At 49.8% G+C, this 24,688-nt stretch overlaps 2 protein-coding genes across 5 annotated transcripts; one reads left to right on the plus strand and one right to left on the minus strand.

The window, feature by feature from the left end:
- Positions 1-201: 201 nt before the first annotated feature.
- On the plus strand, positions 202-18,031 carry STRC (stereocilin). Its single transcript, XM_054715557.1, has 29 exons — positions 202-256; positions 825-1,610; positions 1,700-1,724; positions 2,396-3,650; positions 4,609-4,671; positions 4,769-4,859; positions 5,021-5,216; positions 5,406-5,592; positions 5,729-5,844; positions 6,119-6,251; positions 6,606-6,788; positions 7,067-7,105; positions 7,288-7,455; positions 7,603-7,668; positions 8,157-8,282; positions 8,491-8,549; positions 9,302-9,425; positions 9,519-9,631; positions 11,934-12,069; positions 12,944-13,140; positions 13,337-13,427; positions 13,881-14,037; positions 14,524-14,693; positions 15,821-15,976; positions 16,650-16,792; positions 16,965-17,113; positions 17,339-17,436; positions 17,533-17,680; positions 17,878-18,031. The coding sequence occupies exons 1-29, from the start codon at positions 202-204 to the stop codon at positions 17,964-17,966; spliced, it is 5,319 nt and encodes a 1,772-aa protein (XP_054571532.1). The 3' UTR covers positions 17,967-18,031.
- A 209-nt stretch (positions 18,032-18,240) lies between these two features.
- On the minus strand, positions 18,241-24,237 carry CKMT1A (creatine kinase, mitochondrial 1A). 4 transcript variants are annotated; one of them, XM_028147626.2, is made up of 10 exons: positions 24,146-24,237; positions 23,038-23,201; positions 22,150-22,348; positions 21,851-21,946; positions 21,236-21,457; positions 21,008-21,093; positions 20,751-20,874; positions 19,003-19,137; positions 18,690-18,815; positions 18,241-18,476 (listed from the first exon to the last, which is right to left on the minus strand). In XM_028147626.2, exons 2-10 carry the CDS (start codon positions 23,184-23,186, stop codon positions 18,360-18,362), a joined length of 1,254 nt encoding a protein of 417 aa, XP_028003427.1. In that variant the 5' UTR covers positions 23,187-23,201; positions 24,146-24,237; the 3' UTR covers positions 18,241-18,359. The 4 variants fall into 4 exon arrangements, with proteins under 4 accessions (XP_028003427.1, XP_008141285.1, XP_054571533.1 ...); XM_008143063.3 differs by having other exon boundaries at positions 23,038-23,358; XM_054715558.1 differs by having other exon boundaries at positions 23,038-23,358; positions 24,141-24,237.
- Positions 24,238-24,688: the final 451 nt, after the last annotated feature.

Below are 24,688 nucleotides of genomic sequence, written 5' to 3' on the forward strand. Positions count from 1 at the left end.
TTTCTCTGAAGCCAAAGGATCAGGTACTCAGTGGCTCAGGTGACAAACCTGCTGTCAAGTTACAGATATTGTTTCCTGAAAGACCACACTACGGTGTCAGTGGAGACTCAGGCTGCCTGCGGTGCCCTGCCCTCCCTGGCTCTCCCACACAAGGTGAGAATAACCAGAATTCACCGCTGGTACCAGTGCTCACCTGGAAACATGGCCCTGAGCCCCTGGCCCCTGCTGCTACTGCTGCTGCTGCTGTCCTGTACAGGTGAGGGAAACAGTGAGCAGTGCTGGGGGTGAAGGGGATGGTTGCTGAAAAAAGACTGAAGAATGCGGAGATTAACTGGTTAGGTAAAAGATAAAGAAAGGGGCAAGGAAAAGGGGCAGGGACTGGAGCTAAGGGGAAAAATGAGTTAAGAAAGGAGTCCAAGACGTAATGTAGGCAGATGAAAAAGACCCAGTTCCCTGTCTCCCTCACCACATCTTTATTTTTATTTTTTTTAATATATTTTATTGATTTTTCACAGAGAAGAAGAGAGAGGGATAGAGAGTTAGAAACATCAATGATAGAGAAACATCGATCAGCTGCCTCTTGCACAACCCCTACTGGGGATGTACCCGCAACCAAGGTACATGCCCTTGACCGGAATCGAACCTGGGACCTTTCAGTCCGCAGGACGACGCTCTATCCACTGAGCCAAACCCGTTTTGGCCCTCACCACATCTTTAGATCCATGCTGGATTAGGGTCCAGGGCAGGGTTCTAGGCTCTTACACTTTAGTGACCTGGGTTCTAGGCACTTACCCTTTAGTGACCTCCAATTTCTCTCCTTACAGTGACTCTGGCCCCTACTGGGCCTAAGTCCCAGGACCATGGTCTCTCCCTCCTGAAGTCCTTGTTCTCCACTTTGGACCAGGCTCCCCAGAGGAACCTCAGCCGCTCACGGTTCTCTGCATTCCTGGCCAACATTTCCTCTTCTTTTGAACCTGGGAGAATGGGGGAGGGACCGGTGGGAGAGCCCCCACCTCCCCAGCCCCCTGCCCTCCGGCTCCATGATTTCCTAGTGACACTGAGAGGCAGCCCGGACTGGGAGCCAATGCTAGGGCTGCTAGGGGATGTGCTGGCACTGCTGGGACAGGAGCAGACCCCCCGGGACTTCCTGGGGCACCAGGCAGGCGTACTGGGTGGACTTGCAGAGGTGCTTTTGGGAGCTGTAGTTCCTGGGGGACCTCCTACCCCTACCCGACCCCCATGCACCCGTGATGGGCCCTCTGACTGTGTCCTGGTGGCTGACTGGTTGCCTTCTCTACTGCTGTTGTTGGAGGGCACACGCTGGCAGGCCCTGGTGCAGGTGCAGCCCAGTATGGACCCCACCAATGCCACAGGCCTTGATGGGAGAGAGCCAGGCCCCCACTTTTTACAGGGTCTGTTGAGTTTGCTCACCCCAGTGGGGGAGCTGGGCTCTGAAGAGGCTCTTTGGGGAGGTCTGCTGCGCACAGTGGGGGCCCCCCTCTATGCTGCCTTCCAGGAGGGGCTGCTTCGTGTCACTGACTCCCTGCAGGATGAGGTCTTTTCCATTCTGGGGCAGCCAGAGCCTGATGCCAATGGGCAGTGCCAGGGAGGTGAGTGCTGCTGGAGCCGGGGCTGGGCTATGGCAGGGCAAGAAGGGATGAGATTGGGGTAGTCCTCTTTCTTACTCTTTCCCTCCTAGGCAACCTACAGCAGCTGCTCTTATGGTAAGTAACAGGAGAGGAGTTGTGGGAATTGGGCCTGGAATTGGTTAGCTTACAGAGCAGAGAGGAAACTGATGGGAGGAGTGTGGTTTGGTGGTCTTGGAATGTGACTGTGTTGGTGTCGCAGCTCTAGGTCACATTCTCATTCTGTACCTCAGTTTCCCCAATGGTAAAATATTAACTACCACAGAGTTGTTGCAAGGGGTTAAATGAGTTGACACTGTAAGTGTAAGCCACATAGAATGGTTCCTGGCACATAGGGCTTAATGAATGTCAATTAATGAAGATGGGACATGGGGAAAAAAGGACAAGAACAGATTTATCCACCCCTTACTATTTTAGTACAACAGTGCCAGAGCACAAGCAGACATGTTCAGTTGGTGGGCAGAATTCCTGATTGAGGCCAGCCGAGGGTTGTGTTTAAGCTATATAAAAGCATATAAAAAAGGAGGAAGAAAGGGCCAGAAAAACAGATGGACTCCAACTGGGCCGTGTTCCTAGGTGATTTTGTCTTAGCAAGACAGACCTCTCTCCCTTTTCCTGAATCCCAGCATTTAAACCAGTAACACCTATACTCCCAGGAACCTCACTGCAGGGCTCTGGTCACGGTCAGACTCTCCAGCTGGAGGAATGTAAACTGACCAGATCCTGCCTGCTCCTCCCTCTTCATCCAGGGGCGTCCGGCACAACCTTTCCTGGGATGCCCAGGCACTGGGCTTTCTGTCTGGATCACCACCCCCACCCCCTGCCCTCCTCCAATGCCTGAGAACAGGTGTGCCTCTGCCCAGGGCTTCCCAGCCCTCTGCCCACATCAGCCCTCGCCAACGGCGCGCCATCTCTGTGGAAGCCCTCTGCGAGAACCACTCAGGCCCAGGAGCACCCTACACCATTTCCAACTTCTCCATCCACTTGCTCTGCCAGCTCGCCAGGCCTGCCACCCCGCAGCCCCCTCCCAGCATCACTGCCATCTGCCAGACAGCTGTGTGGTATGCACTTTCTTGGGCACCAGGTGCCCAAGGCTGGCTGCAGGCCTGCCATGACCAGTTTCCTGATCAGTTCCTGGAAGCAATCTGCACCAACCTTTCCTTTTCAGCCCTGTCTGGCCCCAACCGCCGCCTGGTAAAGCCGCTCTGTGCTGGTCTGCTCCCACCCCCCACCAGCTGCCCTGAAGGCCTGCCCCCGGTTCCCCTCACCCCAGAGATCTTCTGGGGCTGCTTCTTGGAGAATGAGACTCTGTGGGCTGAGCGGCTGTGTAGGAAGGCCAGTCTGCAGGCTGTGCCCCCCAGTAATCAAGCTTGGGTTCAGCATGTATGCCAGGGCCCGACCCCGGATGTAACTGCTTTCCCACCCTGCCACATTGGACCCTGTGGGGAACGCTGCCCAGATGGGGGTAGTTTCTTGATGATGGTATGTTTCAACGATACCATGTATGAGGCCCTGGTGCCCTACTGGCCCTGGCTAGCAGGCCAGTGCAGAATAAGTCGTGGAGGTAATGACACTTGCTTCCTAGATGGGCTACTGGGCCCTCTTCTACCCTCTCTGCCACCCCTGGGACCATCCCCGCTCTGCCTGGCCCCGGGTCCCTTCCTGCTTGGCATGCTCTCCCAATTGCCACGCTGTCAGTCCTCTGTGCCGGCCCTTGCCCACCCTACACGTCTACATTATCTTCTGCGCCTGCTGACTTTCCTACTGGGTCCAGGGGCCGGAGGGACTGAAGCCCAGGGGATGCTGGGTCAGGCCCTGCTGCTCTCCAGTCTCCCAGACAACTGCTCCTTCTGGGATGCCTTCCGCCCAGAGGGCCGGCGCAGTGTGCTGAGGACAGTTGGGGAATACCTGGAACAGGAGGAACAGCCCGCTTCACCAGGCTTTGAACTCACTGACAGCTCGAGCTCTGAAATAAGCAAGATGGAGCTGCTGGCCTGTTTCAGCGTGAGTGATCTGCCAAGGGCAAAGCCCCTGGAACAGAGGGTAGAGCCTCCTGGGGAGTTCTCTAATACTGAGAGGCCGCAGTGAGCATGCAGCTCTGGAGCCCGACAGTCCTGGGTGCACCTCTTAGTTCTATGATCACCTTGGACAAGTTATTTAACCTCTCTGAGCAATATTTTTCTCGTCTATAAATGGGGGAGAATAATGGTGCTACTCTTTTAGGGTGGATGTAAGGGTTACATGAAATAATGCATGCTGTGGGCTTAGCACAGTGCATGATATAGAAACATAGAATAACTGTTATCTCATTTTCTTTCTGATTCTTTGATGCTCCCTCTTTCTGCTCCAGAAAGGAAAGGAATCAAGTTAGAAAGCTTCAGTTCTGTCCCTAGAGAGTGAGGCTTGGAGGTTGGCAAAAAAATAGGAAGGTAAGGCAGAAATAAGAAAAATTCAGGGGAAGTATGAATTAGAAGACTTGGGTTCTAAGTTCAATTATGCCACAAATTAGTGTGGTCTTTGGCAAGTAACTTAATTTAGCTTTTTTGAGCTTCAATTTCTTCTCTGTAGAGTGAAGGGGCTAGCATGCCATAATTCATTGAGTGCCTGTTATGTGTAAGGCACTTTGTTAGGGTCTATAGGGTATATAAAGATTTCTTACTCCATGTTAGGGCCCATTTTTATCAAGCACTAGGACCATGAAGTGGGATTAGATAGAATCCTAGTAATTTGGTTCAGATCTACAAGTATTTATCGAGCCAACTATAGACCTGGCTCGGAAGAGGACATAGGAGATGTTAGAGACATGGTCCCTGACCTAAAGGAGTTGAATATCTGAGGAGACACACATACTGGCTTCAGATGAAGAACAAGCATCCTAGCAAGTGGAGTTGGACTGCCTGAGGAAGCTGCAGGAGGGACAGAGAAGACAGCTCTCTTGGCATCTTGTCTGTCTCCCCACCAGCCTGTGCTGTGGGATCTGCTCCAGAGAGAGAAGAGTGTGTGGGCCCTGCAGATTCTAGTGCAGGTAACAGACGGAGGGGCTCTTGGGTGGACTGAGTGACAGCTGTGGCCTGAGGTCCCTGCCTAGTGAGGCCATACTCACCATGACTTCCTACTCCCAGGCATACCTGCACATGCCCCCAGAAAATCTCCAGCACCTGGTGCTTTCAGCAGAGAGGGAGGCTGCTCAGGGCTTCCTGACACTCATGCACCGTTCCTGGTCCCAGCTGCAGGTGGGCATAGAGGGGCAGGGGAACAGGGTGGAGGCGGGAATCTAGGAATCAAGAGCACCTGGAACCTGGTGTGCAGAGGGCTTGCTCCAGTGGAAAGAGGAACTTAGGAGAGGAGATAGCAAAGATATTGAGCATTTTCAGAGCCAGCATCCGTTCCTGTGCCCCTACAGGTACCACCATCTGAGGAGCAGGCCCTTGGTCGCCTGACAGCTTTGCTGCTCCAGCGGTACCCCCGCCTCACCTCCCAGCTCTTCATTGATCTGTCACCACTCATCCCCTTCTTGGCTGTCTCTGACCTGATGCGTTTCCCACCATCCCTGTTGGCCAATGACAGTGTGTAAGGACCTCATATCAGTCTTCTTGATCCTGTCAGGGTCAGGCCAACCCTACTTGCTTCGAGCAGCTCCTTCTAGAGCTCCTCTCTATTAAAACTAGGGAGTTTCCTTCCTGTCCATGGCAGTGGACTTCAGAGAACAGGGGACAATTTGAAACAGGGCTGAGGGTTAAAACTCACTACTTTCCCCAGCCTGGCTGCCATCCGGGATTACAGCCCAGAAATGAGGCCTGAACAGAAAGAGGCTCTGGCAAGGCGACTGCTGGCCCCTGAACTGTTTGGGGAAGTGCCTGCCTGGCCCCAGGAGCTGCTGTGGGCAGTGTTGCCTCTGCTCCCCCACCTTCCTCTAGAGAACTTTCTGCAGCTCAGCCCTCACCAGGTATGAGAATCATCTTTACTTGACTAGTCCATCGTCTACTAGGTGGGACTGGAGTCAGAAGCATGTGTCCTAGTGAGCAATCTCCCTGCAACTGTCCCATAGTGACCCCAACACAAGCTGACCCTCCCCATCTCAGATTCAGGCCCTGGAGGATAGCTGGCCAGCGGCAGGTCTTGGACCAGGACATGCCCGGCATGTGCTGCGTAGCCTGGTGAACCAGAGTGTCCAGGATGGAGAGGAACAGGTGCGCAGGTGAGTGGTTGTGGGATCAGTGATCAAGGCCAGAGTGGAGAGAGGCAGGTACAGCTGTCATGATGGGTTAAAGTCCTAGATAGGAAGGGGCAAGAGAGCAGGCAGGGGCCCCAGGCAGTGTAGGGCTCCAGGAGAGGCCTATCTATGGCACTCCCCTAGTTTTATGGCATTTCCTAGTTTCGTGGTCAGAGTGCCTACTCCATATGCCCACCTGGTCCCTGCCTTAGTACCAGCCTCAGTGATCAAATGAAGACCAGCTCCATGTCCTCCTCAGGCTGGGGCCCCTCGCCTGTTTCCTGACCCCTGAGGAGCTGCAGAGCCTAGTACCCTTGAATGATCCGATGGGACCGGTAGAACAGGGGCTGCTGGAATGTGCGGCCAATGGGACCCTCAGCCCACAAGGACGGGTGAGCCCCTTGGCACAGGCCTACCAGTCTCTAGGATTTCCCTGGGTCTCTGTAGAGGACTTACCCAATCATCTCAACCAAGCTTGAACACAGTGGTGCCAGCCCTCGCCCCCTCCCCACCGCTGCCACTTCCATTCCTTATATTATTCTTATCTGTTACCACCTCCTCTTGACCCTACCACATCTGGTCTATGCCACTCCAAACATATCCTTTGACATCTTGAATCCAATCTGTTCCTGTCCCATCCTTGGTTCCAAGCCCTAGACTAGGCCCTGAGCAATCAGATGTAGGAGTAGAGAGGTTTAAGATTCACCTGTCTTTTCTCTTCAGTCCCAAACCTTCTTTGGTTACAGGTGGCATATGAACTTCTGGGGGTGTTGCGCTCATCTGGAGGAGCTGTGATGAGCCCCCGGGAGCTGCGAGTGTGGGCTCCTCTCTTCCCTCAGCTGGGCCTCCGCTTCCTGCAGGAGCTGTCTGAGCCCCAGCTTAGAGCCATGCTTCCTGTCCTGCATGGAACCAGTGTCACGCCTGCCCAGGTGGGCCTATCTCACTCCCCAGCATCCATCTTCTACCCTCTGGAGTGCCCGTCAAGAGAATTTCATGCAGGAATACTGTCAGCCTCCCTGAAGCTTCCTATTCCTCTGTTCCAAGGAGGACTCCCTCATCCCCATTCTTCAGATTAAGAAACAGCCAGGAGCCAGGCTGGTTACTGGGGGTGGTAGAGAGAAAGCTGGAAGTTTTGGGGGGCAGATCTTGCTTAGGACCTGGCTACCAGAACCTGAGAACTGTTGTTTCTTGTCTCATCCCACCTTAGGCTGCCCTGCTGCTTGGACGCCTCCTTCCTAGGCACGAAGTAAGTAGCAGCAACTTTTCAACATCTTTGAGAGGTCTCCGTGCCCCCTTTCCCTGGATCCCACATCTGCCTCTTTCTTCCTCTCAGCTCCCCTCAACCTGCTGCCTGGCTGCACTCTGATGGTTGGCTTCTCCACCACCCTGCCCCTCTTCTTCAGGCCTCTTGTCTCTCTTGCTCCCCAGCTGTCCTTGGAGGAGCTCTGCTCCTTGCATCCTCTGTTGCCAGGCCTCAGCTCCCAGACACTGCAGGCCATCCCTAGGAGAGTTCTGGTCGGGGCCTGTTCCTGCCTGGCCCCCGAACTGTCACGCCTCTCAGCCTGCCAGACCGCAGCACTGCTGCAGACCTTTCGGGTATGAGAACAGCACGAAAGATGAGACAATCGGGGCTGTGGTGTCTGGTTGGGAGGAAGTAATCTTCCCTGTGGCCAGGGAAGGCCTCCCATACCTCCCCACTTCCTTACAAACACCCAGTAACATACACACATACTTCTCATGCAGGTGAAAGATGGCGTTAAAAATACGGGTACGACAGGTGCCGGTGCAGCTGTGTGTATCCCTGGTCAGGTATGTGTGGGATCTCCCGACTAAGCTCCTCTCCATGTCCCAGGGCAATTTCATATGGCTGGTGCTGCCTCACACAGTCCCCAAGCAGTGGACCTCAGAGTTCAGGTTAGCTCTGTATCCACCAAGACATTAGCTGCCCTCCCCAGTTCCAGATGCAGGACAGTATAACCCACACTGTCCTAGAATAGCAAAGCCAGAAGGATCTGAGAAACCTTCCAGGCCAACTATTCCACTTTCTGAAAAAGAGACCAAGCCTCAGAGAGGCTAAGGGACTTTAGTTCATCAGGTGCCTAAATAGCTGCAACACTTGACCACAATCACCTTCAATGTGAGGGCTCTCAGGTATGCACTGTTACAGTGGCACATACCATTCCACTCGGATTCTAGACTTGGCCCCTTCCTGCCCCCATGGCTCCCCTTCTTCTCTGAGGGCTGAGTCCAGCCCCTCTCACCTATCACTACACTGCTACACCCATCCCCACTGGCAGCCCATCCCCACCACTTGGCCAGACTGCCTGCTTCCCCTGCTTCCACTAAAGCTGCTGCAACTGGACTCTGCGGCTCTTCTGGCCAACCGAAGGCGCTACCGGGAGCTGCCCTGGTCTGAGCAGCAGGTAACTCTCCCCACTTATCCCACAACTCCCCTCTCTCAATCTGCCCACCTCCTTTACTTATCCTTCAGCCCTAGATCTGGCGTCTTATTCCTAGAATCCTGTATAATGTGACTGGTGGGGCCCACAGAGGCAGGACTGAGTCCAAGGTATCTTAGGTCTTTGGGCAATATCTCTGCTGGGAAGCGGTTCCTCTTTCTTTCTCTTGTAGGCACAGTTTCTCTGGAAGAAGATGCAGGTGCCCACCAACCTGACCCTCAGGAATCTGCAGTGAGTGACTTGTGTTGAGCACTAACATTTTTAAGTGCTTACCATGTTCCAGTCACCATGTGATATGCAGTGGAGATGAATGATGCATGGTCCCAACCAGTGGGCTTTCTCCTGGCTCCTCCTGTACTTACTCCCTACTCTTCCACAGTACCACACCTATCCCAACTAGATCTAAGGGATTTAGAAGACCCAGGTTCAGGTCTCTGCCCTGTTACCTATTTGTGATTTTGGGAAAGTCACTTACCCTCTCTAAGCTTCAGTTTCTTCTTCTATAGGATGGGAATGAAAATGGTACCTACCTCACAGGTAGTTGTGACGATTAAATGAGATAAAGTATCTAAGGTACTTAACACAGTGCCTGGTCCAGTGTAAGCTCCCAGTAGATATTTGCTATTATTAGTTTAATCCAAAGTGACTTCACAGCCACTGGCCAAGCAGGAATATGTAAATATCACGTACCTACACTACAGTAAAAAACCGTGGCTTCAGAATGTGAAGACATGGCTCTAGTCTCAGCTGACCACATTTCTAGTAGAATGATGTTAAGAACATTTGACCTCTGTACATCTTTCTTCTCTGATGAATAGTGGTGATGTTGTGGGGAGCTAATGAGACTATGTATGGGAAAGCATTTCTCAAACTCTAAATTACCATAAGCAAATATCTGTACTAGGGTTGAGAGTGTTGATATCAAGGAGCAGACAGGCTGTGGCATGTGCTGAATGAACATCTGCACACTCACACACCCACAGGGCTCTGGGAACCCTGGCGGGGGGCATGTCCTGTGAGTTTCTGCAGCAGATCAACTCGATGGCAGACTTCCTTGAAGTGATACACATGCTCTATCAACTGCCCACTGGGGTTCGAGGGAGCCTGGTGAGAAGGGTGTTTGGGAGCAGGGACCCTAAGTATAGAACTCAGCCCACATGCTTAGCTCTGTCCTGCCCTGCTTCCCCCACTGTCCCACAGAGGGCCTGTATCTGGGCAGAGGTACAGCGGAGGACGGCAATGCCAGAGCCAGAGCTGACTACCCTGGGGCCAGAACTGAGTGGACTAGACACCAAGCTGCTCCTGGACTTACCGTAAGTGCTGCAACTGGAGATTCTGGATCCTTAGAAAACTCAATCTGGAGTAGAAGCTCTGCCCTTAGAAAACACCCTAGAGGTATTGGTTTTCTGTCTGGTGGTTCCTTGAAATCAAGTACAGCCAGAAGTAGGAGATTCTATTCAAAGTTGCTCTTGAGTATCAACTGGTTCCCAGAACATGGCCCCAGCATGGGACAGCTCAGGGTGGCAACATTGTGCCGAGACCTGCCAAGCCATCTGAGAATAACCCAGGCCACAACAATAGAGACAGAGTATCTGAAAGGCGGGAAGCAGCAGTCCAATTCTACCCCAGAGGATTATAGTCTCTTAGAGCTCTCTGTGTTCTTAATGTGTTCAGAGGGGTAGATAAACAAAAAATCTATGAAAAATGTGATAGATGTGATAGATGCCTTCAAATACCCCAGGGGATCCCTGGCCGGTGGGGCTCCATGGCTAGAGCGTTGGCCTGTGCACCAAAAGCTCCGGGGTTCGATTTCCAGTCAAAGGCATGTATTTGGGTTGCACGTTTGATCCCCAGCCCTGGTCGGGGTGTGTGTGAGAGGCAACCAGTCAATGTGTCTCTCTCACATCCATGTTTCTCTCTCTCTCTCTCTCTCTATCCCTCCCTCTCTAAAAATCAATGGAAAATATTCTTGGGTGAGGATTAACAAAAAAAATAAAAATAAATAAAATTTTTAAAACAGCCCAGGGCTATCAAATAGAAAACAGATTGACACATTTTTGAATGGTCTCATTGGGCATGACTAGAAACAATGAATGAAAATCAGATTTTTGCGAAATATAAGGAAAATTGAGATAGTGAGTTCCGAGTCATCGGAGCTATTCAAGTCTGGGTCTGGATGGCCCCATCGCATGAATATTGTAGATTCAAGTATGGGTTGAATGAGAAAGGAAATGGGGCCTCTTCTCAACCCAGGGATTCTGACCCCAATGTCATCAGAACTGTAAGCCAGAGTAGGAAAAGTCTGATATTAGTCTTCTTGGGGATGAAATGATGGTAAAAGCAGGTAATCTCATCCTTTCATTTTTATAGGCCTTTTCACGGATTTTTGGCTCTTGTATTACTTGGTGGCCTAGTTCCAGAAATGGCAAACCTAGATAGAATACATGATGTCACTTCTGATTTCTGGGCAAAAGTTTCTCTCTCTCTCTTTTTTTTTTAAACGCCATTTAAATCTGTTTAAATATGTTGGTTCTTGGAGATAATTTAGGATCTGGATGAGGTTAATGATGCTGAACCATGACTCAGAAGATCCAAGTTCCTGATTTGTGAAAGAGAATATGAAAAATACCTGTTTTAATCCTAACCAGTTTGGCTCAGTGGATGAGTGTCAGCCCGAAGACCAAAGGGTCCCAGGTTCAATTCTGGTCAAGGGCATGTACCTTGTCTGCAGGCTCCTCCATGGTCGGGCCCTGGTTGGGGCGCATTAAGGAAGTGACCAATCGAATTGATGTTTCTCTCTGTCTTTCCCTCTCTCTTCCACTCTCTCTAAAAGATCAATGGAAAAATATCCTCGGGTAAGGATTAACTGAAAAACACATAAAACCCCCCAGAAACCTGTTTTACCCCCAGGTTTTGTCATAAGAATCAAATGAGATAGTACCTAAGAGAACTTTGTGAATTGTATAGTGCTATACAAATAAGAGGGGACCACCTTACAGCAAGTAGAAGAAGGATGGCACTGGAAAACAAGAATTGGAAGTAAGACCTCACCAGCTGATCTCTGTGAACCTCATTTTAAAAAATTTTATAAAATTGCCAAAACCGGTTTGGCTCAGTGGATAGAGCGTCAGCCTGCGGACTGAAGGGTCCCGGGTTCGATTCCGGTCGAGGGCGTGTACCTTGGTTGCGGGCACGTCCCCGGTGGGGGGTGTGCAGGAGGCAGCTGGTCTATGTTTCTCTCTCATTGATGTTTCTGGCTCTCTCCCTCTCCCTTCCTCTCTGTAAAAAATCAATAAAATATATATTTTTAAAAAATTTTTTTATAAAATGAGGAAAGTTTTCTAAGTGGTACTTAATATTCTTGGCTTTTGATTCAATTATACAAGGTGGGATTATTTGTCTTTTTTTTTTCCAGGAAGACTAGAAATATGTCATTCCCTTTGTTCTCTTCCTTCAAGCACTATGATGGGAATTGAACCTGGGGCTATTTAATATCAGTTCTTGTCAGGGCCACAGAGTTTGATCTGATGTTACCTTTTGTCTGGAAATGTGGCATTCTATGGTCCCGTCTCAATTTGTCTCAGTTCCAATGCCCATGTTATCAAATTGCTATAGGGTCCGGTTGATGGACAGACTGTCCAATGAATCCATTATGTTGGTGGTAGAGCTGGTACGAGCTGCTCCAGAGCAACTGCTGGCACTGACCCCACTCCACCGGGCAGCTCTGGCAGAGAGGGCACTACAAAACTTGGTAAGAGTCCACCCTACCAGACTCAGAGCTGAACTGGGGCAATTCTTACCCCTCAGACAATGCCCTCTATCTTCTAGGCCCAACCTCACACTTTTGCTGCTTATGATTCTCATCTTTAAGGCCCTAGACCCGTGGTCGGCAAACTGTGGCTCGCGAGCCACATGCGGCTCTTTGGCTCCTTGAGTGTGGCTCTTCCACAAAATACCACGGCTTGGGCGAGTCTATTTTGAAGAAGTGGCGTTAGAAGAAGTTTAAGTTTAAAAAATTTGGCTCTCAAAAGAAATTTCAATCGTTGTACTGTTGATATTTGGCTCTGTTGACTAATGAGTTTGCCAACCACTGCCCTAGACCCTGCATCAGCGATTTTCAACCAGTGTGCTGCAAGAACTTTTTAAAATATGCAATAGCTGACTATTTAGTCAGAATCACAGATCTCTTTTCCCTTAGATTGTCAAATAAAAATATGACAACAGCCAATATAACAATAGCCATCTGGTGTGAATGAATCAACATTATACCTATTTTTTTTGTCAGATTGGCAAAAAATAGAATATATTTTTTGGTGTGCCACAGAATTTTAGAATTAGTTTATGTGTGCCATGAGATTGAAAACTGTTGAAAATCGCTGCCCTAGATCTATCTTTTGGTTTCATATTTCTTGTCCACGGCCCTTGGAGTCCAAGAAATTCCTTGGATTTCTCCTCCCAGTCTTTCTGCCTGCTCTTATCTGGGCTTATTGTTTAAGAAAATGAACACCATAGGGTCTTGAGTTAGAAGTTGGAGGGAGGAAATGTCACGGTCTTGGTGTCTTGATCAGAGTCTGGTTCTCTGAGTCAGAGGTGCATTGTCCTAAGGCCTAATGCCCCCTCTTCAGGCTCCAAAGGAGACAACAGTCTCAAGGGAAGTGCTGGAGACATTGGGCCCCTTGGTTGGATTCCTGGGGATAGAGAGCACACGACGGATCCCCCTACAGATCCTGCTGGCCCACCTCAGTCAGCTGCAGGGCTTCTGCCTGGGAGAGCCATTTGCCACAGAGCTGGGATGGCTGATGACACAGGAGCCTCTTCTTGGGTATGGACATTTGAGAACTTCAGATTCTAACCCAGCCTCTCAACCATCATCATCAGTGGTAGCCCATCAATATGTGTGCGGTTCCTTGGAGCCCTGAGTCCCCAATCCTAGTATGTCTTCTTTTCCCCTTCCTTTTCCTCACAGTTCCTTCAACATCCCAGCCCCTGATCTTCTTCTTACCCCGTCCCCCCTCCAGGAAACCAGAGTTGTGGAGCCAGGATGAAGTAGAGCAAGCTGGACGCCTAGTGTTCACTCTGTCTACTGAGGCGATTTCCTTGATCCCTAGGGTGAGGTGAAGGAAAAGGGAGGGAGTAAGAACAGAGAAGGGGGACTGGTGAGCTGGTTCTGGGGAGTAAAGGCCAAGGAGGTTGAGGGCAGAGATTGTGAAGCCCAGATTTGGGGGAGACTGTTAAAAAGAGACAGGACTTGCCCTAACTGGTTTGGCTCAGTGGATAGAGCGTCAGCCTGTGGACTGAAGGGTCCCAGGTTCGATTCCGGTCAAGGGCGTGTACCTTGGTTGTGGGCACATCCCCAGTAGGGGGTGTGCAGGAGGCAGCTAATCGATGTTTCTCTCTCATCGATGTTTCTAACTCTCTATCCCTCTCCCTTCCTCTCTGTAAAAAATCAATAAAAATTATATATATATATGTTCAAAAGAGACAGGACTTTGGAATTAGAGCTACAACCGTTGGCCCTGACCTGCCCAGGTCTCCCCATCTCCCTTCTACTTTCTCACACAGGAGGCCTTGGGCCCAGAGTCCCTGGAGCGTCTCCTAGAGAAACAGCAGAGCTGGGAACAGAGCAGAGCTGGACAGCTGTGTGGGGGGCCACAGCTTGCTCCCAAGAAAGCAGCTTTGGTAGCTGGAGTTGTACGGCGCACTGCAGACTATCTCCCAGGTGAAACTCCCCAAATACTCATGCTTCTGGCAGGGTGAACAGGAAGGAGTATGCAACAATGCAATCAGAAGTCAGGGCAATCAGAAGTTAGCCTAGGACACCTCCTATCCTATTCTCTTACCCCTGTTAACTGCTGACTCAGCTCTAGGCTTGGCTAAGTGTGGTGGAACTCTCTGCTGGGGAAATGTTTAGGATATGGGAAGGAGCCCCTGTGGGGCTAGGGACCTGGGTTCTAATCTAGATCTGCCATTAAATCCTTAGGCAACACCCTCAATCTTCCATCTATACAATGAGGGGATTGTTCTCTCCAGTCACTTGTTCTAATATCCTATGTGTCTTATAAATCTCTCACTATAGTAATCCCTTGACTCATAGTGCTCACATTGACCAAAGTTTGGAGGGGTCATTCCATCTATAGGTAGCTTTCTATAAAATATTACTATATTTTAATACTACACTGACCCAGGCCCTACCTTCCCCCTTTAGAACCTGTGCCAAATTGTGCAGATGTACGGGGGACATTTCCGGCAGCTTGGTCTGCAACTCAGATTGCAGAGATGGAGCTCTCAGACTTCGAGGACTGCCTGGCACTCTTTGCAGGAGACCCAGGACTTGGGCCTGAGGAACTACGGGCAGCAATGGGCAAGGCAAAACAGGTTAAGGAAGGGAGACCAGTTGGGGTTGGAGATGAAAAAACGTGGGAAAGCTGGTTGGGTGTGGTGCAGAACAGAAGTGAATGGATGCTGGGGTGAGAGGTTGGGAAATAGGAGATCAAAGAATTAAAGGGTTTGGTACATATATGCAATGGAATATTACATGGCCATAAAAAAGAATAAAATCTTGCCATTTGAGACAATGTGGATGACCTAAAGGGCATTGTGCTAAGTAAATAAGTCAGACAGAGAAAGACAGATACCATATGATTTTACTTACATGTGGAATCTATAAAACAAAATAAATAAACTAACAAAACAAACAAACTCATAGATACAGAGAGCAAGTTGACGGTCCCCAGATTGGGTAGGAAGACAGGTGGAAAAGGTTGAAGGGATTAAGAAGTACAAATTGCCAGTTATAAAAATAGTCACAGGGATATAAAGTACAGTATAGGGAATATAGTCAATAATATTGTAATAACTGTGTATGGTGGCAAATGGATACCAGACTTACCTGGGTGATTACTTTGTAAGTTATATAAATGTCTAATCACTATGTTGTGCACATGAAACTAATATAATATTGTATGTCAACTGTAATTGAAAAAAATAAGTTTTGTCTCCCCTGTCCCCTTGCCCCCAAAAAGGAGGGTTTGGCTCTTGAGTAGAAAGTCAGAGGGGATGAATATTGAGGAAAGAAAACTAATGCAATGGGTAGAGGTACTAGAGCAGTGGTTACCAAACTTTAGTGTGTGTTAAAGTCATCTGGGGAGTAGGTGTTTGAAATGTTGATGCCACAAGGTCCCATGCTAGACTCTCTGAGGATGGGTCTGGGCATCTGCATTTTAACAGAATCCCTGGTGCGTCTGGTGCACATAACAGTTTAGAACTCATGGACTGGAGTCTGCTATTTTCCTACTGAGACTCTAGAATCTTCCAGTAACAGCTTAGTCAGAGGAACTTTATTCCAACCCTTTCATTTTATAGTTGAGGAAACTAAGACACAGAGAAGGCATGTGATTTGCCTCGACTTACACAGCCAAGGTCAGAGGCAAGACTAAGACCCAGCATTCTGACTCCTAGTCCTCTGCTTTTTCCACTCACGTTGTTCCTCTCTTTCTCCATAGTTGTGGGGTCCCCCACGGGGATTTCGTCCTGAGCAAATCCTGCAGCTAGGTCGGCTCTTAATAGGTCTTGGAGAGCGGGAACTACAGGAGCTAATCCTGGTGGACTGGGGAGTGCTGAGTACCCTGGGGCAAATAGATGGCTGGAGCTCAGCCCAGGTAACACCTTCCTTCCTTCCTATCACCTTCCAAGCATTCATCCCACAGGCCAGGTCTCTAGGTTATTTAAAGCCCAAGAATTTTTTCCTGTTACTCTGAATGGCCATTCTTTCTATCTTTTCTTAATACTCCATAGTAGTAGCCTTGGAAACGCTGTGATTTATTCACTCTGAGGTCCTGGACACATAGTATTCCCTGCTGCCTCTTTTCCCTCTTTTTCTGTCTTCTTCTTTTGGGTCCTCAACCTTACCCATGGCTGTTGGATCTTCAGGTCTTGTTTATTTATTATTTTTAAAAAATCTTTATTGTTGAAATTATTACATAGGTTCCCTTTTTTCCCCCATTGACCCCCTCCAACCCGCCCTCACCCCCCACCCCAGACCTTCACCACCCTATTGTCTGTGTCCATGGGTTATACATATACGCATACAAGATCTTTGGTTAATTACCTCCCACCCACCTGCCCTCCCCCACCTTCCCTCCGAGATTCTGCACTCTGTTCCATGCTTCTATGTCTCTAGATCCACCCCGTTCTTCAGTTTATTTTGTTGGATCTTCAGGTCTTAATAACACAAGAATATAATCTAGTAGCACTTATCACTTCCCTAATCACTTCCCTATCCATTAATTCTCCATGAATTCTCTCATCCTGTGCCCTCCACCCCCACCCCAGCTCCGAGTTGTGGTCTCCAGTTTCCTGCGGCAGAGTGGCCGGCACATGAGCCACCTGGACTTCCTTCACCTGACTGCACTGGGTTACACTCTCTGTGGACTGCGACCAGAGGAACTACAGCATATCAACAGTTGGGAATTTAGGTCACCTGTGGAGGGAGGGATGTGGGTGGTGATGCTGAGGTAAAGGTGGGCTCACTGGGGAAGGGAAGGATCACAAAGAAGTGATCCCATGGAAGAAGGGACCTCACCTGAAGCCATCTCGACTCAGATCATCATAGCTGAATCTTTCTCCCTTCTCCTCACTCTTCCACAGCCAAGCAGCTCTCTTCCTGGGCAACCTGCATTTCCAGTGCTCTGAGGACCAACTGGAGGTTCTGGCCCAACTCCTTGTGCTGCCTGGTGGTTTTGGCCCAGTCAGTAACTGGGGGCCTGAGATCTTCACTGAAATTGGTACAATAGCAGGTACGGAGGCTGGGTCACTGCTGGTGCTTGTTGTCAGATGTTGGTTTCCATTCCATGGGTGGAGGACTGCTCTGGAATTCTCAAGGTGGGAGTCTGGGAGTTTAGGAAAGAGGTTGGTGATGTGTTGGGGAAGGTCTATGGTTGGAAGAGGTCTATAAGTTTGAAGAGAAGGGAAGAGGCCAGTCTAAGACAACTTTTGGATGCCCATCCCACTTGCTTCAACAGCTGGGATCCCAGACCTGGCCCTTTCAGCACTGCTGCGGGAACAAATTCAGGGCCTTACCCCTCTTGCCATTTCTGTCATCCCTGCTCCTAAATTTGCTGTAAGTATTGATGGATTGGAGTGTGGAGTGACCACAAGAGAAGCAGAGCCCAACACGGGATACACTAGATATACTGATTCCTGCCTCCAACCCCAGGTGGTGTTCAGCCCCACCCAGCTGTCTAGTCTCACCAGTGCTCAGGCCGTGGCTGTCACTCCTGAGCAAATGGCCTTTCTGAGTCCTGAGCAGCGTCGCGCAGTTGCATGGGCCCAGCATGAGGGGATGGAAAGCCCAGAACAGCAGGGTGAGTTCTCAACTGCACAGCTTGACCCTCCCCATTTCCTAACCCAGAATCTGACCCCTAGTTAGGTGCTATCTGACTTAGAACCAATTCCAGGAGATCCCTGGGGTGAAGGGGTATATAGACAGATAGTTTACAAGTATCAATAGCTTCTGGGGAACATAATTGTGACATTCCTTCCATTCTCTGTCTCATTGTAGGTCGAAGCACAGCCTGCGGCTTCCAGAACTGGTCACAACCCTCCTGGATCTTAGCATTAGCCATCTGCTTCCTTGGCAACCTGTTATGAACCTGTCTCTACAGTTAAAGACTGACTGTTGGGAAAGAAACCTTAAGCCATAGTGAATAAAGTGAAAATGGAATTATATTCTAATTACTTTCAGGAAGCTGATGAGGAACATGGGTAAAATGCTAATGCTTTCCACCCAGCTGAGAATCAGTGTTCCTGGCATGCCGTGTCTGGAGTTTCTTTCCATCATAAATAACCCCATTGCCTCTCTTTCTTTCATGGAGGCTGCTTCTTCCTCACCCCATCATTAGGAAAAACACAGACAGTTGGAGCATAGCAAGGTGTCTTTACTGGGACACAGGAAGTGGGGGGCATCCAGGTTAAGTAGGATAGGCCACCATTAGAATGGGCAGAAGTCCTGGGGATCTTGAGTCATCTGCTGAGGATGGCGAGTTAATGCTTGCTGTGGACGAGAGGTGGAGGGATGCGGATATCCTGGCCTCTCTCCAGACGCCGTTCACAGTCAATCAAATAGTTTACTCCATCGATGACCAGTTGCACCAGCTCCACCTAAAGGACACGAACCCTTGATCTCTGCTTCCCACAACCTGAGTTTCTTTCTTTAGCACTGATTTGCCTGCTTTGAGAACTCATTTCCAATTGCCTCCCCACTCAACCTGATTTTTATTTCAGATTCTATTAAATTCCTGAGACTCACTCACTGTTATATCTCAAACCCCACAGAATTATACCTCCCCTCACCCTAATCCCCGAAGATCTCACCTCTGATTTGCCCAGTCGGTCTAAATTAGAGATGTCAAAGGTACTGCCTGTGGCAGCTGTGTCCACTCCTCCAGTACCACGCTTTTGGAGTCTTAGGTTCTCCAGGATCTTTGGGAAGCGGCTATCCTAGAATGGAGATAGGGATTGGGAGCAGGGTGAATAGAAACAGAGATTAGTTCTACCTGAGAGGGCCCTGAACCTGTTCAGAGCTCTTTCCCAACGTGTCTGGTTCCTTTCCAAAGTGCCCACTCCCTCATCCACACACAGCCACCTTCCTCACTCACACCCCTCTCTAATCCCACAACTCCTTTACTTTGCTTAGCAGCGGCAGTTTGATGTGTACTCCTGCGCGTAGTCCAGTGCCCAGGTTAGATGGACAGGTCAAGATGTATCCCAAACGCTCATTCCACATGAACTCCCAGCCACGCTCCTGGATCAGCCGTTCCACCTGGGTTCACAAAGGCTCTGTTAGTGAAAAGTCAGGAATATGTGGACACTCCCGAAGCTAGACTCACAGGACTCTAGAAATAGGTCTAGGACCAGAAATTTGGGATGTGAAAGAATGGCCCTGTCCAGGGTTTTGTTTGTTTGTTTTGCAGAAATGGTTTGTTATTATCTTGCATATAAAGTAAGCCCATAATGATGAGATTGCAGAAAAATACCTTGTGTGTTGAAGAGAAACTTGAGGGAATGATGCATTAAGGATGGTCCAGAGGTGTTGAACTGAACTGAGAAAGAGTTGATTATTCAATGAGCTCTGCATGCATTGGTTATCTTTGTTTTGCTAATGAGCCTAGAACTTGGGAGGATTCTTTCAGACAGAAAAGGAAAATGTAGGCTTTGCAACGGGAAGAGGCAAGAGAGCCTTCTGTTAGCTGTGGAAGAAGTTCATACCAGAAAGCAGAGAAAAAGTGTAGAAGGCCCAGACTTACAGGTATGTGTGTGTGCCAGGTGGTGTTAGGGTGTTTTTGTTTCACTTAAGTATCCTAGTCATGAAGATGACCATTACAGTTGAAGAGATGGGATCCGCCAGACTGGTGGACATTAACACCACCACCTAACATGAGCAAAGGGGACCCTGTTCATCGTTCAGAAAGAATCATGACATCAGGGGATATTTTACATGCTGAACATGGGGAAACCCTTCTATCTAGAATAACAACAGCCGCTAAACCTTATTGAACATTTACTATGGGCCAGGTATTTTACATGCATTATCTCATTTAATCCCCACAACAACCTAAAATGTAGGAAGTCTTATTATCCCAATTTTATAGATGAGGAAGCTGAGGTACTTAAGTACTTCCCTACCCACTTACAATCAGAATGTTATCTATTACTTGACAAAAACAACAACAACACAAAACAAAAAACAGTAGAAATTTCCCAGCTAGAATATAAAAGGAAGAAGAGCTCTCTCTTTTTATAAGTCCAAAATAGAACTGTATATATGAGAACATACAGTAAGAATTGGGTTTATGGGAATTCCTAATCTAGAATTGAATATGGAAACCCAATCCACATAGGATTGAGGATTCAGTTCAACCCTTCATGTAGAGCCACATATTCTGGAACTTCTTAAGCCAGTTGATCCTCCACGTTTTCTCCATCTCCCTCTCCCTCTCAGTTTAAAACTTAGACATGATACTTTAGCAGGAATGACAGAATCCAAAGGTGAGGCCTACCTCGGCTCAGAACTGAGTGGTTACATTAGAATCATGAACACACCAATCTCTTGTTCCATACATCAATCCAGGCTCAAACCTTTTCCTTATCTGCACATCCCACACCACACACCCCAGGCACTGACCCACCATCTATTATTTTTTCTTCAGATTATCTGATAACTGCTTTATTTTTTTAGATTCCTGACCATATATCCTGATTTCCCTTGGACAGCTTTGATTTATACCTGTTGTCCTGGAGTAATTGATGGTGATCTCTTTTACTATCAAAAGTGTCCTGGGTTGGTTGATAACTTATATGGTGAATCTACATGGGCTAGCATTTTGTTTTTTCTTATGTCCCCCCACCTATTTCCCTTATACGCTCTTGTCCAACCTCTTTGAGGCCTCGGCAGAATCTTTCAAACACTTTCTTCATGTTGCCACCCTTCTCCATGGAGATGACCCGAGTATGATCCTCCTCATTCACCCAGATTAAGAAGCTCTTCTCATTGTTATGCCTGAAGGCAGGAGAGAAGGAAGGACAGAGGTCAATAGACAGGGCAAGAATGGGGGGGTGGGGAGGGGGCGGAGGAAGAGGGGCAAAAGGCACTTATAGGGATATGGTGACAAGAGATAAGGTAAGCCTCATACCAGATCCCACGAGCATCCGGCCAGTCACGAGCCATTCCTGCTGCAGTCAGCAATGGGGATACAGGCTTATCAAATAGGAAGTGGTCCTGGGGAGATAAAGGGACTTGGCTTAAGAACTCTTACAGTAGCCCCTGGGCCTCTCAAAGCCCATCTATCCCATCTGGCCCAGCCTGCCCTCTGACTCTCCTTTCCATCTGGTCCCCCCACCTAGCACTCCAGGCCCCTCACATCAATAAGCTGCTGCTGTTCAGCCTCTGTCATTTCACTGAGCCGATAGTAACGACCAGCCAGGTCACCCTTCAGGCCACTCAGTGCGTCCACCACAACACGTTCCACCTCTCGCCGCTCTGCCCGAGTGCAAGCTGGAGGCAGACTGAGTCCCCGGATACTTCGGCCAGTTCTGACTCTTGAGGACAATACATACCTCTCATCAAAGTAGCCAGAACGGATCTGTGGAATAAGAGAAATTAATATAAATCACAAACACAATAGATGGGAACAGGGGGCCTTGGAGAAGAACAGATTCCTGACATTCTCTTCCTAGTCTTAGGGTGACCATATAGAGGAGTCCTCATTGCATGCATTGGAAGGAGAAGTCCATTGGGCAAGCAGTCCCATTGAAGAGGGCATTATGATCCCTCCCCCAAACTGCCCACCCTGCAGTGTGGTCATTCTCAAACACCCTCTCTTCTTCATGTCTGCTGCTTAAAGCACATCCTTTCTCCACACCAAGACAGAAAGCTCAGCAGTATAATGACCACAAGTCAAAAGATAATTAAGGATTGAAGAGACAGAATGTTGTACATAAGGCAATGCAAATCAAAAGTGGAATATTTGACCCACCTTACTGGCATCCAGGTCAGTGGTGTGTTTCATTATCCGGGGATCATATCCATTATGTCGTTCTTGGATAACAGGGTCAAACAGCTCAGCAAATACCTGAAGGGGAATTAGGAGGAAGAAGATGGTTAGGGAGGGGGCATCCCCTCCTAGGCTTTAAATGTGGATTGATTTCACTGGGTCAGAAAACATAAGTATAGATGGATCAGTTTCAAGGGTAAGTGAGGGGTTTTCATGGGGAAGGAGCTGGGATTACTGGGAAGATGAGTTGGATCACCAGGGAAACTCTGAGGGCCCCCTACCTCATAGGTTTCCTCATCTCCAGCTACCATGCCCACAGTCTTGATGAAGGGGTGGCCGGGGTTGTCCACGCCAGTCTGGATACACTGATCTAGCGTCCAACCAGTGGGTGTGGTCTTGTCGCAGAGCCGGGCATAGACTGCTGGGGTCAGGTGACTGGCCATGCAGTTGTTGTGCTTTCGGAGGTCTGGGTACTCAGCACTAGGGAGGGGGTACCCAGTAACCATGGAGGGAGAGCACAGGTGGGCTAGACCTAGTGCAGTCAGCCAGGAGCTGTCCAATTAGCTGTGTCTGGCTGTCCTCCTTGGGAGGAGGGGAGACTATAAGGAAGCTAAACCTTGGTAATCTCATTAGGGATCTCAGGGTCTATTCTTTCCCAGCAGTTCTAGCTTCCTCTGGCTGGCCAGCTCAATTCTCCTAGATCTGCTCAATTCTTTCATCCCTTGAGCACAATATTGAGAATGGGGGAGGGGAAAGACTAAGGAGGAAATTTAGGAAATGGGGGAGAATAACAAGAAAAGGAGATGAAAGAGATCAAAAAGGATAGTTCCTGATCTCTCCATTAGGGATTTGGACAGAGATGCAACCAGAACTCACTGGACCAGAGCTGGTCTTATGGGTAGAGACTGCAGGTTCCAGGTCCCCAGGAATGCTTTGGCCTTGTGGTTTTAGCTTCCACCCCCACCCACTCAGCACTAGGCCATGGCTTGAGGATCCTGCTACCGAATGTCAGGGCAGGACCCCAGAGGGAGGTCTCCAGACTGTACAGCACCCCACTCCAGAGCCTTCGTGGTTATAGCCCTTCTCTGTTCCCCGGTCCTCATCTCCATCCCCATCTTCGTTCCCATCACCACTTCCCAGGGCGGGGGTGGGGGCTCAGACACTGATACCTCGGGGGATACATCCTCCGTCGTTCACTGGCGGCTCGTACAGGTTCCGGGCGGAGCAGAAATCCAGCAGCTAGAGACCCAGCTCCAGCCAAAGCCAGGAGCCTGAGCCCTGGGCGGGCGGACAGCAGACGAGAGAAGGGACCGGCCATGGCTTGAGGATCCTGCTACGGAATGTCAGAGCAGGAGCAGGAGCAGGAGCAGGGCGGGAACCGGGAGGGAGGATGCCACCAGGGGGACTGCGGGCCGGAACTGCTGGGTGCAAGGCTGGAGCCGAAATGGGGCCCGGGGTGAAGGCTGGAGTGGGAGCCGGCAGCGACCAGCCTGCAGGAAAGGCGCAATGAGCTAGCGGGAGGAGGAGAGGGAGGCCTCAGCCGCAGTCTCCAGGGGTGGGGCTCACCCAGACCCCGCCTTCCGCCTGCCACCGCGCTAGGTGTGCGGAGACGGACGGAGGTAGGCGGCAACCGCCTGGTAGATTAGCGGGGGCCAGAGGGACCGGGGGTTTGCGCCCCTGGGATAAGGCTGCCCAGATTTCAGCACCAAGTCGAGGAACAGCACCCAAGGGGTCTGTTCGAACACCCTTCCCCCAAGCCTCTCGGTTTAATTGGAAACTCGATTCGTCACTCTGGGGGTGCGAAAGGGTGACAGTGCCCGACCTCTTCTCTGCTTTCAGTCTGCCCCCAGCAACCTCTCCGTCTTCCCAGGGGAGGGAGCCCCGGGGAGACCGGGGGATACATACAGACACCAGAGGGAAACACGGAGAAAGCACAGAGTTAGCGGCAGAGACTGGGAAAGACACCCGCTGGTTCAAGGTCACCTTTCCTTCAGAACCAGGAAGAGAACCAAGGCACCTCCCTTCATACCTGTACGCTCCTTACGAGGTGGAGAAGGATCAGGGAAACATGGACTCCCACCTGATCTATGCTGTGTTCCCCCACCCCGACCCTGCCCCCTCATCTGAAGCTCTGCTATGGCCTGCCTACACTTCTTAGGAACCCCCCCACATTTTTTCCCTCCACCACCCTCCTTCCCATCCCCTGGTTCACCTTTGGTCTTTTCCTTCTCAGCAGTCTATTCCAGGCCGCTCACAGGACCCCCTTGCTTACCTTACCTGTTGGTTGCACGGAGGTAAGGCTGGGGTTGGGCAGGGAGTTGCTAGTTTCCTCTTCCTCCTCTCCCCTCTCTGTAGCTCCCAGTTCCTGGGCCGGCGTGGATTATAAGGTGAGTTGCAGGGTGTGGTGAGATGATTGGGTGTAGGAATGGAACAGGCGGGCACAGGTTTCCGTTCGCCACATGTGTTTCCTCTCTTGGCTCCCTAATGCTGTTTAATCCAGGGTGTGAGGGGGGAGTGGTGTCCAAGGGCATGAGGTCTCCAGGGAATCTCCACCTTCCCTTTGGTCCTCCGTCTCCCCCTCTTTCCTTAGATTTAAGAAGGCTTTGTTCCTACAGCTCCAAGTGTGACTTGGGTGTGACTTGACTTTTGTCCTGGCAGAAAGGAGAATAAAGGTTGGAGCTGAAATAGAGATGTGGGGCTTCAGTGTGGAGGGTCAGTTAAGGTGGGGTAGTCATGGTGGCATTAGTGCCTTCCCTCAGCTTTCTTGGTGTGTCCACAAGACAGTAAGATGCTTAAAAATCTTGGGGGAGCGTATCTGAG

This window comes from Eptesicus fuscus, chromosome 5, assembly GCF_027574615.1.
Source record: "Eptesicus fuscus isolate TK198812 chromosome 5, DD_ASM_mEF_20220401, whole genome shotgun sequence".
Classification (NCBI taxonomy): domain Eukaryota; kingdom Metazoa; phylum Chordata; class Mammalia; order Chiroptera; family Vespertilionidae; genus Eptesicus; species Eptesicus fuscus.

What these genes read in the sequence shown, in the direction of transcription:
- CKMT1A (XM_028147626.2), bottom strand. Translation starts at nt 23,186, where the DNA reads ATGGCCGGTCCCTTCTCTCGTCTGCTGTCCGCCCGCCCAGGGCTCAGG. An exon ending in CGGAGGATGTATCCCCCGAG is followed by an intron (nt 22,349 to 23,037) that starts GTATCAGTGTCT and finishes CCCCCTCCCTAG; the next exon opens with TGCTGAGTACCCAGACCTCC. An exon ending in CCGGATGCTCGTGGGATCTG is followed by an intron (nt 20,875 to 21,007) that starts GTATGAGGCTTA and finishes TCCTGCCTTCAG; the next exon opens with GCATAACAATGAGAAGAGCT.
- STRC (XM_054715557.1), top strand. Translation starts at nt 202, where the DNA reads ATGGCCCTGAGCCCCTGGCCCCTGCTGCTACTGCTGCTGCTGCTGTCC. An exon ending in CAATGGGCAGTGCCAGGGAG is followed by an intron (nt 1,611 to 1,699) that starts GTGAGTGCTGCT and finishes TTTCCCTCCTAG; the next exon opens with GCAACCTACAGCAGCTGCTC. An exon ending in CCCTGCAGATTCTAGTGCAG is followed by an intron (nt 4,672 to 4,768) that starts GTAACAGACGGA and finishes TCCTACTCCCAG; the next exon opens with GCATACCTGCACATGCCCCC.